The 17,417-nt window shown below is 40.6% G+C and overlaps 1 protein-coding gene across 1 annotated transcript in view; it reads right to left on the reverse strand.

Moving 5' to 3' along the window:
- Nucleotides 1-1,891: 1,891 nt before the first annotated feature.
- MSANTD4 (Myb/SANT DNA binding domain containing 4 with coiled-coils) overlaps nucleotides 1,892-17,417 on the reverse strand; it is an 18,789-nt gene continuing 3,263 nt past the window's right edge. Inside the window, exons 2-3 of the mRNA XM_004708993.3 lie at nucleotides 5,091-5,700; nucleotides 1,892-4,743 (exon numbers count right to left, since the gene is read on the reverse strand). Of these exons, the coding sequence (XP_004709050.1) occupies nucleotides 4,171-4,743; nucleotides 5,091-5,552 (1,035 nt within the window). The 5' untranslated portion in view covers nucleotides 5,553-5,700 and the 3' untranslated portion in view covers nucleotides 1,892-4,170. The remainder of the gene's footprint in view (nucleotides 4,744-5,090; nucleotides 5,701-17,417) is intronic.

A 17,417-nucleotide genomic window follows, 5' to 3' on the forward strand; every position in this document is an offset into this window, starting at 1 on the left:
TACTCTTGGTTGCCAATAGAAAGCTCGAAGGTTCAATAAAATCAATCACTGAAAATACACGTGGGACAGCCTTGAGTTGGGATGACTAAAGGCACCTGGAAACCTTGCTACAGGATCAAAGAACCTAAGAGCTAAGCCAGCCAACATCCTTAGAAGCTGAATACCTAGACAGATTGCCCAATGGAGAAGTTTTTTGTGTCAACATGGCACCTGTAGGATATGGGTGGAGTTTAGCTTGATAACCACCTTTGGAGGTACAACTGAGATAAATGGCTCACTGTATGTGAGCCTCTTTTTCTCCCCCTGGTGATCAGAGCAGCATGCTGCCTCAGCTGGCTGTCCTGCCTGATCATGTGTACTGTGCTACCCAGAGGCCTGGTAGTACTTTGCTCCACCAGGCTGAGTCCGGTGGACCATGTTGCTGCGCCATGTTTGCTGCCTGAGGGCCGACCTGCTTGTCTTGCCAGCACTCCAGACGCTGCATGTCCAGCCACTTCGCATGGCTCCACCATGAGGTTCCACCAAGACCTGCTTCCTTGGCCTTGGGCTAGTGGCCATGTGAGTTGGAAGGACCTTCAGTATATTTAATGCCCCACAAGTGAGTTGGACTGAGCTTTCTGTACTGCTGAGTGGACTAATTTGCTGTTTGGAAGGACCTTCAGTATATTTAATGCCCCACAAAAGTGAGTTGGACTGAGCTTTCTGTACTGCTGAGTGGACTAATTTGCTGTTATATTACTTTTCGCTATATAAACGGATCCATCCAAATATAGGAGGTACCCCCCAAAAAAAACATAATTTTTTTTCAAAGCTATGTAATTTTTTTTATAAAACAACCATATCACCTTCAAAGTACTCTCCCATTACACATAATACAGTTGTCAAATCTGCAATTCCATCCTTGGAAACATTTTTCAAATTCATCTGTTTGGTTGGCTTATAGCACCTCCCTCAGTTTTTCCTTTCACCTCTTCCATGTCTTCAAATCAATGTCCTTTCATGTCCCTCTGCATTCATAGAAACAAAAAGAAGATGCATGAAGCAAGGTCAGGTGAGAAAGGTGTGTGGGGCAAGAAAGGCATGCTGTTTTTTGCCAAAAACCGGCACACTGAGATGGCTGCGTGAGCAGGTGCATTGTCATGGTGACAAAATCAGTGCCGTCTGCCACAAATCAGGGCTGTTTGTCACAAACGGTTATGCAAACTTTTCAGAACCTCTAAATAGAAAGCTTGGTTAACAGTCTGACCTGGTATGTACTCCAAATGCACTAAGTCGATATTATTGTCCTTTCTGAGAAATTGATGACATCCAGAACAGGTCTGTCAATAGACATTTCACCTTTTTTGAAACAAGAAAATCACTCACACACTTGAGTCTTTCCCATACTGCTGTCCTTGTAAACTGTGTTCAGCATCACAACAGTTTCTGTGGCATTTTTCTTGAGCAGGAAACAAAAATTTCACAGCCACATGCTGTTCACTTAAATAAGCCATCATAAAAACTTGAACTTTTACGAAAAATGCAGTGTGGCCAGAGAAAACCTTCCCAGGCGACGCCACTGGGTGCATCAACTCAGAGCAAGTTGCTCCAAGCTCACCTGGCAGGGAAAATGTGTACTGCTCCTCCCCGTGCAATTCCAGTTTTTTGCAGGGTACCTCCATACACACACACACACACACACACACACACATACAAATATAAACATATATTTTAAAAATCCTAAGTGTCCTGACTTTGCTTCTCTAGAGATCCCTAACATAAAACCCAAGGTTCTATAAACCAAAGCTCTGGAATAAACTAACCTATTTTTAAAGTTCTTGGAGTACTCGGTCCAAAAACCATTATTCACTATCTTTATGCTTACTCCTTGAATTTAAGTAACTTTTATAGCTTAAATACATACACCATTTTATTTAAAAAGCAAAAAACTATGAACCATAAGCAGAGGAAGCATTAGTATATCCATTTTACAAATGAAGAAATCAAGTCACTAAGCAAGTTCAATGACTTTTACAGGTGGCACACCGCAAGGCTATAATACTTAGAACTAAACCTACAGATTTACAGCTAAACCCAGACTTAGACCTCTCATAATAGAAATTGGGTCAATATGGGTATTTATGTAATAGTTCAGGTATGTAATCATTACATCTTATGAGGCACTGTTTCCTTATAAGAATTGAGAGAACATGATTTAACTCAAGGTTGCTTTGAGGAGCATATATTTGTACAGCACACAGCAGAATGCCTAGAATGTTAATACACCTATTCCCTCTTTGCCAGGTTTAAAACCTCAACCCTTACTTGCAACACTGAACATCACTTTAAGTCAGAAAAAATCACAATTTCTTTCTACAGAAGTATTTATTTCAGTTATAAAAAATAACTATTTCAAAATTAGGATAACTATGCAGAAGTACATTTTTTTTTTGTCTACTCATATCCAAGTATCACATATGGTTTCAAGTCAGTCTGAAATTAAAAATACACACAGAATCAAGGTGGAATCTACCAATATAATAAATGTATTAAAGCTATAGATAAGGCCTAGAAATCAAAAACACAAAGTGATCTAGTGCAGGAATTCTCAAACTTTTCGGGAGCATCAGCATCACCTCGATGATTAAAAGGATTAGAAAAAAAAAAAAAAAGCTGGGTCCTGCCTCAGGCTTGGTCCAATAGAGTATCTATTTCTAGGCGAGTTCCCAGGTGAAACTGATGCTGCTGGTCTGGGAACCAAGCTTTGAGAACAATTGAGCTGGTGAAAATATTTCCCTTTCTCTCATTTTTTAAAAGTAAATGTTGTGGCCACAAGAGAGAGAGAGCTAAATGACAGACGTCACTCTCAGATTTACAGTGAGCAGATGGAAACTCCTGGGTGGCTTATCCATCATTTTCAGACCACTAAATGGTAACTTATTAGAGGAATGAAGGCAGATCAGCGGGCTAAACGAGCCCTTGACTTCTTAGAGTAACAAACAAAGGGCCTGAACATACCAACTTCTCACTCTTCAGAGTGAGTGCAAAGTACACATGACAGGAGGTGACTTCTGTGGGCCTCACAGTGTGGAATGAGAGTCCACTCTCAAAGACAGTCAACAGATTAGGTCAGCCGTGTGGTATTTGTTCCTGTCAATTCAAAACACACAACTACAATCATGATTGCATCATCATTATTATACGATGCAGGGGACAGTCCCCCTTCCCCACTCCTAAATAGTTGCTATTACTCATTTCAAAAAGCAAATTCTTTTACTGGGTTAAATTCACGGAAATGGTACAATTTTTATCAGTTTAAACCATTTATTTAGATAAGGCTTTTAGCACATTGCTGAAATGACTTTTTTTTTAATCAGAAATAAGATGATCGCATCAAAGAAAGGATCTACAGCTTCAAGTCTGTATTTTCTTATAGAACATCAATAGCTAGATAGATGAATAATCTGCTTTCCAAAGTGAAAAGGTAGAGTAATCTGAGTCCCTGGAATTGTTTTCCAAATCTCAGAAGGATGAAAAAGGGGGGATAAAATATCTATAATCTTCATCACTTCCTACATTCAATATTCTACACAGTAATATTCCATAAAGTATTTGGCCAGTTAAGTGCCTACTCACGTAAATATCTTAGGTTTTAAATAGTCAGAAACTATAAAAGCTTTATGGATCACAATCAGGCTAGGATATGGTTTTTCAACGTGGGCACTACAGACATTTTGGACGAGGCAACTTTTTACTGTGGAGAGCTGTCCTGTGCATTGTAGAATGTCCACCAGCAACCCTGGTCTCTACCCAGTAGATGGTATTAGCAGCTCCCTTGTCAGTGTCTCCAGACAATGCCAATCACTCCTGGTTGAAAAGCACTGGACTAGTTTTACACAGACATAACTCTAAACTCTGGATGCACAGATTATACAAGACTATGTACCATAACTTGGTGGAAGCATACACGCCAATAGTTTCTAATACACAGGTCAGAGCACAAAAGAGTTTTACAAACACTAGTTAGACATACATAACTCACACATAACCATCTTTACCCTACAGAAGACACTGACATTTTTCAGGGGAAAACAAAACCCCAAACAACGAATCCCACAATCAACTTGATTATTACCAGACCTACAGTAAAACCTAAGGTTTACAAACATCTGCCAACTGTAGACTTAAAATTCACTGCAAGTGTCCTTCCTTCTGAATGCGAAGTCTTTCTTTCTCTACTTGTAAGCGCTCCTTTTCAATCTGCAGCTTCTCAGACTCAAACTTCAAAAACTGCAGCCTATCTTTCTCCAGTTGCAAGCGTTCTCGTTCAAGTTTCAGCTTCTCTGCTTCTATGTCCTGAGGCTGAAGGATGGACTTCTCGGTGGGGCCAGGTTCACTTTCCAAGGACGGTTTCTCCGAGCTGACGATCTGCAACCTCAGTCTCTCTCGCTCCAGCTGCAGCCGCTCCTTCTCCAGCTGCAGCCGCTCGTGCTCCAGGTCTAGAAGCCGGAGCCTCTCCTTCTCAATCTGGAGGCGCTCCTTCTCCACCTGCAGTCTTTCCGCCTCAATATCCAGCCGCCGTTTTTCCAACTCGAGCTTCTGCTTCTCAATGTTTACAAACAAATGGGGCTCGTCATATGATCTAGATGGCGTTGAGTTCAGGGTAAAAAACTCATCAATGTGAGGGAAATCAGGAAGTTCATTTTCCCTCCTGGGGTCAGGGATAACTGACGATAACATCTCTTCCTCCTCCTCAATCTCAAACTAAAAGAAAAAGGAAAAAAGTGAGTTTCAGTAAGTATTTCTACTTCAGGCTGTCCGTGTTCCCTAAATGTTTCTGAAAAACTTTCTATATGAATCGCACACACAGTTATTTACTTGAATTTGACGAAGTAATTTCCCTCCTGTCATTACTACATACAAGCACAGTGAGAAGATTTGGGTGAGCAGAAAGGGATGAATGAAGGGAAGAGAAAAGGGAAAAATGGAGTGCCCTCCCGCTGCACTATCTTTAAGTTAGCTTGAACATGGGAGATTTCTGTTTATGAACTACAGCTCCCAAAGCAGGCCCGAGGAAGAGCATGTTTCAGAGGTCACTGGTTTATACTCACTTCAGGGCTCTGTGGATCCCGTTCTTCCTCTTCCACTTTGACTTCAGTTAAGGATCCACCTGCATCCCTGAAATCTGCCACATTTTGCCAATCAAAATTTGTCTCACTTCGGAATCCAATCTTTTCGTCTATCTCTTCAGTGAGAGAGTCATCTAAATCGGATGTCGGAAGCGGGAAGCCAGAGCCAACGAGCTTAATGTTTGCCTTCATTCTCTTCCTCTTCATGAGGGCTCGCCAGTCAAGGTACCTTCTCTTCACTTCTGTCCCCGTCCTCTGCTCACCTTCTCCCACGGCATTCACACACTGCGCAATCTCCTCCCAGGCCATCCGCTTCATCACGTTAATTGTCGTATTGAGCTGCTTGGAAAAAATAACTTCTTTCCTTTTCGTAATTTCTTTCAAAAGGGTCTGAGTTTCTTGAACACTGAAATTGCTTTTCCTTTTTCTTTTCAACTGCTTCATTTTTCTAACTTAAATGCAGTGTCTGCCTGCAGAAGAGAGCTTGATGAATACTAAAAAGCACAAAAACCAAGGGCAATCCCTTGTTGGTCCTTTGTTTAATTCACTGTGTTTTCTCTTCATCTAACAGCACAAGCAGGCTGGATAATTCCTAAAGGTGGGGAAAAAAATAAAGTCAATCAATCAACTTGCAAATTCTTTCACATATTTTAACTCAATAAGTAAAACATCAAAACTTTAAAACCAAAAAAATCCTTTTAATTGTGGTTTATCTATTTCTCTATCTCTACTGCACCACCATAATTTAGACTACCATCTTCTCGCCCCCATCTGGCTGCTGTAAAGGTTCCTGACGGATTGGCAGTACTCACGCTGACCCACGCTAGCATTCTGTTTTGCTTAAAAAGAACCTAGGGTCTCCTCTGTCTTTTTCTGCTCCACTCAAGACTTCACTGTTCAGGCTTCTAATACCTCTTAAGAAAGAGACGCCAAATCAACCAAACTCACTGCCATCAAGTCCGTTTCAACCCATAGTGACCCCTAAACCAAGTAGTTGAGGGTCTCTATGGGAACAGACAGCCTCACCTTTCTCCTGAGGAGTCCCTAAGCAGCAGCTGGGTTTGAACCGCCAGCCTTAAAAGTACAACCCTCACAGTGCCACCAAGATTCCTAAGACAGGAATTCCTCAATTTGGTCCGAGAAGGTCATCACAGCGTGGTCCCTTCTCTACTTCTCCAGCTTGTTTCTGCGCGGCCCTCTCCAATTCACCTTAGTCAAGCTCTTTCTCTACCCCGGCCTGTGGCCTGGGGGTGGAATGCTCCATCTCCCAGCTACTTAATTCCTCCCTATTCTTCAGCTTAAGGCTGGAGCATCTGCACCTCAGTGAATCCTTTCTAGCACAAAGTAGTCTATGGGAAAGATGTACTACTTTCCCTAGCATTAATTTCGCATTTATGTTAAATAGTGAAGAATCGATTCTTTCCAACTTCGGTACAGGTTTCATGAGGCAGGAAAGTTTCTGATCACCATCATTTCCACAAGTCTAACAAAGGTTCTGGCACACAGCAGGCACACCATACATATTGGTTAAATGAAGTGAATGAGTCAATTTGCCAAACTGTCTATTCACCTCATTAAAAAGAAAAAATTAAACTCTGGATTCTGTAGAACACTTACTGAAGAACACTAACGAACTGGGCTAGGAAATCTAGAAAATTCAAAAGCAAATATGAGACAATGTAATCTGATCAAAGCATTAAGTGCCTAAATTTTATCATGATACAAGTAAACACTCACTTTTAGGTAAACCTACACAAAAGTCCTATGCTTAGAATGAAATTCCCTGAAACAGTGAAAATAACAACAAATCTAAAGTGATATTTACAAAATCTTAAGAGACATCTAAACCTTTCAGAAATTCACCATCTGTTAGAAACAAATACACCAATGAATGAGCATTTCATGATTTCCTTTAGTAATTCTGTCTCTCAATGCTCAACATACTGTCCTCTCTCAAGATAAATCACTAGGCAAATTTCAAATAAAACCAAAAATATCAAATAATAAACCAAATAAAACCAAATAATGGGGAAAAACAAACACAAACAAAAGGACCAAATGAGTAAGGGATACACAAGGTGGTTTCCAAAAGTTTATGGAAAAATGAAGAGAAAATCGAATTTTCTACAAGCCCTTTGAAATCTCTAAGACATTTATAAGTCATGTTTTCTGACTCAAAATCACTGAAGACTGCTAGAGAGCTGACTTTTCCTCCCATACAGAATAGAGGGCTGGAGGAGGCTGCTAAACCCCTTTTATTCTGTCATTGCATGTTCATGCAAATGGCCACATGTCCATGAAGCGCCAGGGCCTGTCATTCATTTAGGGTTTACCGGGCTACCATTAGGCAGTGAGTTGTTAATCACATGGGAGAAAGATGAGTCTGTCTGACAGCTCCTGTAAAGAATGAGAGTCTCAGAATCCCAAAGAGGCCAAAGGACAGTTCTATTCCTTACTATCGTGTTGTTATGTGTTGGGATCCACTCAATAGCAGTAAGTCTGGGTTTGGCAGCATTGTTTGGGAGGTACCAGCATTTCTATTATCAAAATAAGATTCAGAAAGGTCAAACCGTTTGTACAGCAATACCCAGCACCTTAAGTGATAGGATTCACATCAAGGTTTCTTATGCCACATGCTCCTCCTCCTTTATTGCAGGTTGTAATAACTAAATCTTAGAAATACGGTGCTAAGGTATTTGGGGGATATATTTTAAGATAAGATTTTCAAAGGGATATTCTTATCTTTGTGGACAGTGTTGATGAAGTTCTATGTAAAGAAATACTGAAAAGCTCCAACCAGCTCCAATTCTAGTTTCCCACATACAAGAGGGTTTTTGAAGTCATACAAGAGGGCTTCAAAAAGTTCATTAAAAAGTTCCAGTATCTTTCCACTCCATTTGTTCACAAACGTTTGAAGCACCTTTATTATTAATGTCTGGCAATTAATTTTTTTTGTTTTTTGCCTTTAAAAAAATAATTTTATTAGGGGCTCATACAACTCTTATCACAAACCATACATACATCAATTATGTAAAGCACATTTGTACATTCATTGCCCTCATCATTCTCAAAACATTTGCTCTCCACCTAAGCCCCTGACATCAGCTCATTTTTGTCCCTCCCTCTCCACTTCCCCCTCCCTCATGAACCCTTGATAATTTATAAATTATTATTATTTTGTCATATCTTGCACTGTCCAACATCTCCCTTCACCCACTTTTCTATTGTCTGTCCACCAGGGAGGAGGTTATATGTAGATCCTTGTAATTGGTTCCCCCTTTCCACCCCACCCTCCCTCCACCCTCTCTGTATCGCCACTCTCAACACTGGTCCTGAAGGGATCATCCATCCGCTCTGGATTCCCTGTGTTTTCAGTTCCTATCTGTACCAGTGTACATCCTCTGGTCTAGCCAGACTTGCAAGGTGGAATTGGGATCATGATAGTAGGGGTGGAGGAAGCATGAAAGAACTAGAAGAAAGTCGTATGTTTCATTGTTGCTACATTGCACCCTGACTGGCTCATCTCCTCCCCGAGACTCTTCCATAAGGGGATGTACAGTTGCCTACAGATGGGCTTTGGGTCTCGGCAATTAAATGTTTTATTATTGTGAAGATATTTCACTGGTAACTCACCATATAAATTGTATTGTTTACTGAATAAAAAATACAGCAATTAAACAAGGCTGAATTTAATCAGGAAATAAACAAAAGCCTTGGCTAACATTGTTTGAGCCTTTTCTAAACTAAAAATGATACTAGTTTCCAACGTTTAAACTTTAATATCAAAGCATCTTCTCCTGTTCTCTGAACGGCTCTGATTTTTTTTTTCTTTTCTTTTCAAGGTCTCAGGAATATTTGTTCTACTGACATTGTATGTATATAATAATATATGTCAACAATATGCCCATTGCCAAATCCTTTTGCTTTTAATCACTCATGTGGAATAGCCAGCTCCTGAACTGTCAAATGCTGCTGAAATGGAGGTCAGAGAGAACTAAAGATCAAAAGAGCAGAAAAGGAAATTAAAAAAAAAAAATCACTCTCAATATCACACACCCACAGAAATGTTCAAAATATGCTTTTAAAAAAGGCTGGGAATAAATGATTTCTAAAATAGATCTTAAAAATCTTTTGAGACATTTAACAGTAAGATTAAAATCAACTGTAGGGGTTTTGGTCTAGCCTTAGGCATATTGGCACTCAGAGTCAAATGTAACTCCCTTCTGTTATTACTGTTACTAGAATATGAATAAAGGTATTTCTTAATTAAGCCGTCATCCAGAGGCAATGTAGTGGGTTCTGAGCAAAGTCAGATTGCCAAAGTCAAAATCCTGGTTCTACCTCTTCACGGCCGTGTGATTTTAAGCAAGTGATTGTAGTGGTTTTGTGCGGGGCTGCTAACTGCAAAGCGGGGTCAGCAGCTGGAAATCACCAGCTGCTTTGAGGGGAAAAACGCACGAGGTTTTCTTCTTGCGGAGTTAGTCTTGTAAACTCACAGGGGCAGTTCTACCTTCTCCTAGAGGGTCACCAGGAGTCATCATCAACTTGATGGCAGTTTGCTTTGGGATAATTAGTACTTGGTACAGAGCCCTGATGAAGTAGTGGGCTACACACTGGGCTGCAAACTGCAAGGTATGCAGCTCAAACCGATCAGCAGCTCCCAAGAAGAAAGATTTACAGGCTCAGAACCTCCCGGGGCAGCTCCTATAGGGTTGCTATGAGCCACAATCAACTCGATGGCAGGGATTTTTTGGTACTTGGTAAACGTTATACTTTCATTTGTAAAATGAAGAGAATAATGATGTTAACATCACAGAGATGTTATAAGGATTAGAATTCATGAATTATGTGCAGGAAGACCCTGAGTGGTACAGATGATTAAATGCCTAGCTACTAACCAAAAGGCTGGTGGGGGTAACTCCACCCTGAAGTGCCTTGGAAAGCCCAATGACCTACTTCTGAAAGAATCCAACAACTGAAAACTATGGAGTGCAGTTCTACCTTGAAACACCATGAGTCAGAATCAACAGTTTGGATGGGAATTGGCTTGCAAACAAGTGAAGAGCAATGAACCAGCGTAATCAGAGAAAGAAAGCATAGGGGAAGGGACTGGGTCCATTCTGACCAGACTGCTAAGGTACCCTGTAATATCATTTCACTTTACAACTACTTAAAATGTTTTGCAAAATCTAAAGACAGGGGGACAAGTCATCTCTGAAAATCAATAGAAATAAACTAGCTGTATCAACTGGTAGAAGGCATAACCACAAGAAGGTATTTTAAAGTCACAAAGTGTTATTAAAAGAGTCAGTGTCTTGTGTGTATATCCCAAACTGGCTCTATCCTAGAACAAAAAGAACTGCAAGGAAACCATAAGCTGCAGTCGATGGTCTATGTTTTTAAAATATTTTTATTGGGGGCTCTTACATCTCTTATGCATACATTCCTCCAGTATGTCAAGCACATTTGCACATATGCCGCCATCATCATTTTCAAAACATTCTCTTCCCACTTGAGCCCCTGATATCAGCTCCCCATTTCTTCCACCTCTCTTCCCCCCTCCCTCCCTCACGAATCCTTGATAAGTTACAATTTTTCCCATCGCTTACATCATCCTCCATGGCACCTCACCCACTTTTCCATTATTTGTCCCCCTGGGAGGGGGTTCTAGTTTGAACCTTGTGATCGATTCCCCCTTTCTCTCCCACCCTCCCCTAATCCTCCTGATATCTCTTACTCTCCTTGTTGGCCCAAGGGGTTTATCTATCCTGGATTCCCTGTGTTTCGGGCTCTTATCTGTAGCAGTGTGCATGCTCTGGTCTAATCCAATTTGTAAGGTAGAACTGAGGTCATGATAGTGGGGGAAGGAAGCACCAAAGAACTAAAGGAAAGTTGTTTCATCGGTGCTATACTGTACCGACTGGCTCATCTCTTCCGTGTGACCCCTCTGTGAGGGGATGTCCAATTGCCTACAGATGGGCATTAGGTCTCAACTCCATGCCCTCCCCCTGCCCCCCCCCATTCACTTTGGGTATGGTTTTATTCTGGGTCTTAGATGCCTGATACCTGATCCCATCAACACCTCATGATCACACATGCTGATGTGCTTCTTCCATGACAGTTAACAGTCTTATTGCTAATGGTAATACTGGCAGTTATGTTCAGAGTTATACAAAAACACTACAGAACAAGTCAAACAAGTAATGACATTAATGTAATGCTAAGAAAGAAAAAAAAAGGGGGAATGTAAGAGAAAAGAAATAGAGTACAAGTTAAAAACCCTACAATTTTAAATCTGAATTAGAAACATTGGTATGAACACAGTTTATTTTCTTCATCTTAAAACATTTGAATCCTACCGCTCTCCACAGAAATGGTGCAGAAGCAATTACAAGTTGACAGCAATGAGCACCCTTTACTTACAGTATAAATTCATGTACCTTAAAAATATCAGCCCTCCAAGGAACTAAGTACCTTAGAGAAATAGCTAACTCCATGTCTGGAGCAGGAAATATATAAAACAAACCTAGGTCATCTTGTGTCATAGAGAAAGGAAGGGCTATGTGAAAAAGAGGAGTCAGCCTGAACGAACTCCAGCTGCTCAGTAATAGTACAACTCGAGTGTCTAAAGGTTGAAAATCTTGCCTTTCCTGAATGACATATTCAGGGAAGTCAGAGTGGATGAATAAAATATCTTTAAAGAAGAATTACATCTAGGAAGAGTGATGGAAATGATGGGTCTAGACAATGATCCTCATGCTACCAAAAAACACATCAGAAGACTTAATGAGAACTTAGTTGTGGATGAATCATATATTAACATTACCCAGAATCCACTGCTCAATCTCAGTATTATTTTTAAAAATATTTTCTAAACTGATGCAAAAGGAACATATAGTAACCACCTACAAAATAGGCTTATGTAAAAAAGAAAAAGAACTACATTAAAATCTAAGCAAACTTGTAGATCTATCAGTGTTTAGGAAATAGGAAAGTAGCGAAATATAGGAGAAATACCACAAATATACCATCTGCTAAAGCCAGAATGAAGGACACTGTACAAGATAAATGGTCCAGTTTCTTCATTAATTGGAATTTTTTTAAGTGGGAGATGACTGTTACAATAATAGATTTTTTTTTAAAAATGTAAGTCATATCAACTAAACACAGTAATACTTTCTTAGGTCCTGTTTTGAAGAAATCAATGATAAAAGGGCATTTTTGAGATAATTGGAAAAACATAAATATGAATGGCTTAGACAACAAAGAAATTTCTTTTGTGCTAACTGTAATAATGGTATTGTGTTTATGTTAAACAAAGTCTTCATCTGCTAGGTACATACAGAGAAGTATAGATGAGTGAAATTAAGTCAGAGACTACCAAATAAACTTGGAAAGGAAGTGGATGATGGAATGGAAAAAGGATAAAGACTGGCAAAAAGTTGGCTCTTTTAAGGTGGGTGGTGAATCCAAGGGAGTTCAATATATTCTTCTCCTTACTATTTGTGTAATTAAAATTTTTCTATAATAATAAACAATTAATTCCGTAAAAGCAATGTCACTAAGACAGTAAAACCACTCTTGCAACATTTTATTAATGCCTGTGTAAAACAAGTGCTCTCGGACAATCCATGTAATTGCAGTGCTCAGAGTTCTCAAGACATACATACATCACTGCCAAAAATGCCACACGGTACCAACAAGTGGCTGTGAAAGTGGAATAACATATAACCTAACTTCCCATGCAGTTTATACATTCATGGTGACTCTTTTTGATAAACCCACTGCTGCCTGTGGATTAGGACACATGCTGAATCTATAGGACAGAGTAGAACTGCCCCATCAGGTCTCCCAAACTGTAAATCTTTAAAGGAGCTCACAGCCTCACCTTCCTCTTTCACAGCAGCTACTAAGCTTGAATCAGACCTCTAGGTTAGCAGCCCAATGCCCAACTGCAGGACCAAAGGACTTTTTGATAGGCAGCCTGTGACAAAGAGGCAGATTCATATACAAAACTTTCCAAATGACTTCACCTGAAAACCAAAACAGAATTTTTACACAACTCTGTAGTGAGCCCTGGAGGTGTAGTGGTTCTGCATGGGGTCACTAACTGCAAGGTCAATAACCCATTAGCCTCTCCATGGGAGGAAGATGGGGCTTCTGTTTACTTCCATAAACAGTCTCTGACACTGGGGGAGGGGGGGAAGGGGAGGGGAGTTCTACCCTGTCTTATAGAATCACTATGGAGTCAGGAGTTTGTTTTATGTAGTGAGATAAGATTCCTACACTAACAACAGCTATAGCTTTTATTGTTGTGTGCCATCATTTCCAACTCACAGCAATCCTACGTGCTGAGTAGAATGGCTCCTTAGGTTTCCTAAGCTGGAATCTTTACAGGAACAGATCGCCTGACCTTGTGTCCCGTGGAAACCCTGGCAGGTTTGAACTACCAATCTTTCAGTTATCTGGAGAGCAGTGGACCATGGGCCATCAGAGCTCTGTGGATGTTAATCACTTGCTTTCACAAATCTAATAATGCTCTTATATTTAAGTAAATTATACACATTCTGTAGTTATACATATTATAAAATACAATTTGCAACTTAAGCTAAGAAGGCAGGGTCGGAAACGCAGTAAATGACTCAGTGAGCATAAGCAAGGCTTAGCCTCCCTCACCCCTGTGCAGACTCCATAGTTAATGCAGGCCAACAACACTGGTGAGAGAAATGTGCGTACAAGACTGTGTACCTGTACACACTCACACATGCTCCCTTTTTCTAGGGATTGCTATCTTTTGAGAAGCAAACATTCTTGTAAGTAGAATATTTTTAGATGCCTACCAGTATCTTTAATAGAAAGAATTAAGGCAGAATTAGAAGTATTTTGACACCCATCATTAGACTGAGGAGTTATACTCATTCTATCATTCGGAGTGCTTAAAACCTTACTAGGGCTTTCCGAGTTAACTTTAGTCCGTAAAGTTTACTCTCCCTACTCTTGATATTTGTAAATCAAAAATGAGTCCTGATAGTAATCCTATCAGACACAGTAGGACTGCCCCTGTGGGGTTTCCAAGATAGTAAATCTTTATGGGCACAGTAAGCCTCAGCTTTCTCCCACCAGGAAGCTAATGGTCTCCAACTGCTCACCTTGTGGTTAGCAACCCAAAGGGTAACCCACTTCGCCACAAGGTCTCCTTGGAATCTGAGCCAAGCTGAGTTGAAAGGAGCCCTGGTGGCATAATGGGTTCTGAGCTGGGCTGCTCAGCCCAAGGTTAGCAATTGGAAACCATCAGCCACTCAGGGGGAGAAAGATGAGGCTTGCTGTACAGCCTCAGAAACCCATGGGGGTAGAGTTCTTGGTCCTACAAGTCAGATATCAACTTGATGTCAGGGAGGTTTTTGAGATCTGAGACCTACGTTATATACATTTCTCCTCCCCTATCAGTCCTTAGACCTATCTTTCCCAGTCTTCCACTACCCCATAGCTACAACCAGTCTTCATTCCCCAGCCTACTCTTCTCCAATGCACCTAAGCACACAATACCAGACTCTGAAATAACTACATTCTAGATCAGTGCTGTCCAATATGGAGCCATATACACAACTTTTTACTTCCTAGTAAGTACATTTAAAAAATGGTGAAGTAGGTAAAAATGAATTCGTATTTTAACTCAATATTGTCAAAGTATACTTTTATAACCAATACAAAGTGTTCAATACTTTGAACACTTTACCAGAAAAGACCAGGCCCTGCTTGGCAAATGGGGCCAACAACAGAGGAATACCCTTAGCAAGACAACAATGGGCTCTAGCACAACAACTGGGAGGATGGCACAGAATTGGGCAGTGTTTTGTTCTGTTGCACACAGGGGCACTATGAGTCAGAGCCACCTAAAAACAAGTCTCCAAAATCCTGTGGGTATTTTACACTGACATGCCATTGCGATTTCGACTAGCCAGCTTCCAAGTGTCCTGGAGCATCGTAAGGTATTGGCAACTGTCTTGGAGAGCGCAGTTCTGAGTTCATAATCCCAGCCTTAGGACATCCATCCATTCCTCTAGCCCTCCACGTCTTATCTTTTCTGGCCTTTTGTGTGGCCAATGCCTACACATCCTTCAGTACTCAGCTGAAGCTTCTCTTCTTTCAGGATGATCTTCACTATTTCTACTAACCCTTGTTACAACATTCCACTATTGTGCTCACCATGCTGTATTGGAATCATGTATTTTATACTACCTATGAAGGACCAAACACAACTATTATTCCTGCTATCAAATAAAATCCATCAAATGTCCATGGGTTTGGTTTGTTTTTGGTTTGTTTTTAAATCAATGAAAAGGAATAATGCAGAGTATATACTGAAGGTTGTGGATATGGACACGGTAGGCATCTACACCAATTTCACCACTTACTAGCTCTGTGATCTCTGCAAATTACTGAAACTTTCACAGTGAATCCTCATCTATAAAAGGGAATAAGTAAGATAATACTCGTGATGTTCTGAGACTTAATTAAGATGCTTACAACAATGCCCAAGATGTAGGAAGCTCTCAACAAATGTCAGTTATCCGTTTCCTAGTACAATGTCTAGGCATAATAAACATGCACCAAAACCAAAGAAAGCAAACTCACTGCCATTGAGTCAATGCTGACTCAAAGAGAGCCCCTGGGAAATTCTAAGACTGTAACCGTTTACGAGAGAAGAAACTCCACTCTTTCTCCTGTGCAGCTGCCAGTGGTTTCAAACTGCTGACCTTGCAGATCATTGTCCAACATGTGACTACTACACGACCAGGCTTCTTCACACATGTACAAGGGACTTCAAAAAGTGTGGGAAAATGCCATTCTCTTTGAACTCCATCTTCCCAAAATCTTTTTGAAGCTCCACTTCTATGTGAAAAATGCAAATATATGAAAAGTGCATTAAGAAAATTATCTGGATGTTCAAAAGGAGACATCTTTGCTGGGATCAGGGAAGTTTTAGGGCATAATTAGCTTTTGACTAAAGTCTAATCAAACAGCCTGGGGCAGAGAGACAAATATATACACGCGTAATTATAAATGCATACATAAATGTATATTACATTTTATAGTCACAGGCCATCTTGATTTTGACTAGCCAGATTTCAAGTGCTCAAAACCATCATATATTACATTCATATGTTTATAAGTATATATTAGTACATATTAATACATATATTTGTATGTATACATGTATACCTATATATACAAATACATACATATATATTTGTATATATGGGTAGGTATATTTCTGTATGAGGGGAGAAAGATGAGGCTTTCTACACCTGTCAAGAGTTAGTCTCACCTTCCCCTCCCCCCAGAAGAATTTATTTCAGAGGACAACACTGAATCTGCAGCTCCGGGAGAGGGACATGTCTGATAAGAGCACATGGGTGTAAATTAAGGGGGAGGAAGAGAGAGTGGAGCACGTCCTTGCCCACCAGGCCTTGAGGACAATATACCGGCTCAGAGCAGCCAATCCACAGAGAAGACCACATGGCCCGCCCCACTATGAGACACGCCCTCCCTCAGACCCATAGCCCTACAGGGGACAACACTGGAGACACAGTGAGGGAATTCTGCCCGATCTGATTCTACCACACCGAGGCAAAACACTAAGGGCGTGGGACAGAACAGCAAGGGGAACAGAGCAACAAAGTCCCCAGGGAATACCAAAAATAGACTTTGGAGCCAGGGCTTGACGCTCCAACAGACTCGACTGGAAAACACTCCCAAAGGCCAACAAACAGTCCTTGAACTAACTACAAGCTCTTCTTTCTTGTTGTTGTGTTTTGTTTTTTGTCATTGGCTTGTTGTTATTGTTATTTTCTTTTATTTTGTTGCTTGGTTTTGCTCTGTCTTGTTTTTGTGTATGTTATTATCTCTGCAGGTCTGTCTAACTTAAAATAGGCTGGATGAACAATCTGGAGGAGAAAACAATGGGAACGACAGTTGGGGGGGGGCATGGGAGAGGGGGAGATGGGGGAAAGGTGGTGGTGTAACAAACCCAGAGACAGGGGAACAACAAGTAATCCAAATTGGTGATGAGGTGGGTGTGGGAGGCCTGGTAGGGCATGATCAAGGGTAATGTAATAAAGAGGAATTGCTTAAACTCTGGTAGGGACTGAGCATGATAGTGGAACAGCATGATAGTGGAACAGGAGGAAAGTCAAGAGAAATAGAGGAATGAGCAAGGAGGCACAGGGCATTTATAGAGGTCTAGATAAAGGCATGTACATATGTAAATATATTTTTATATGAGGATGGGGAAATAGATCTATGTGC

Source organism: Echinops telfairi, unplaced genomic scaffold, assembly GCF_000313985.2.
Source record: "Echinops telfairi isolate 266 unplaced genomic scaffold, ASM31398v2 ScPeMD7_7421;HRSCAF=8459, whole genome shotgun sequence".
NCBI lineage: Eukaryota > Metazoa > Chordata > Mammalia > Afrosoricida > Tenrecidae > Echinops > Echinops telfairi.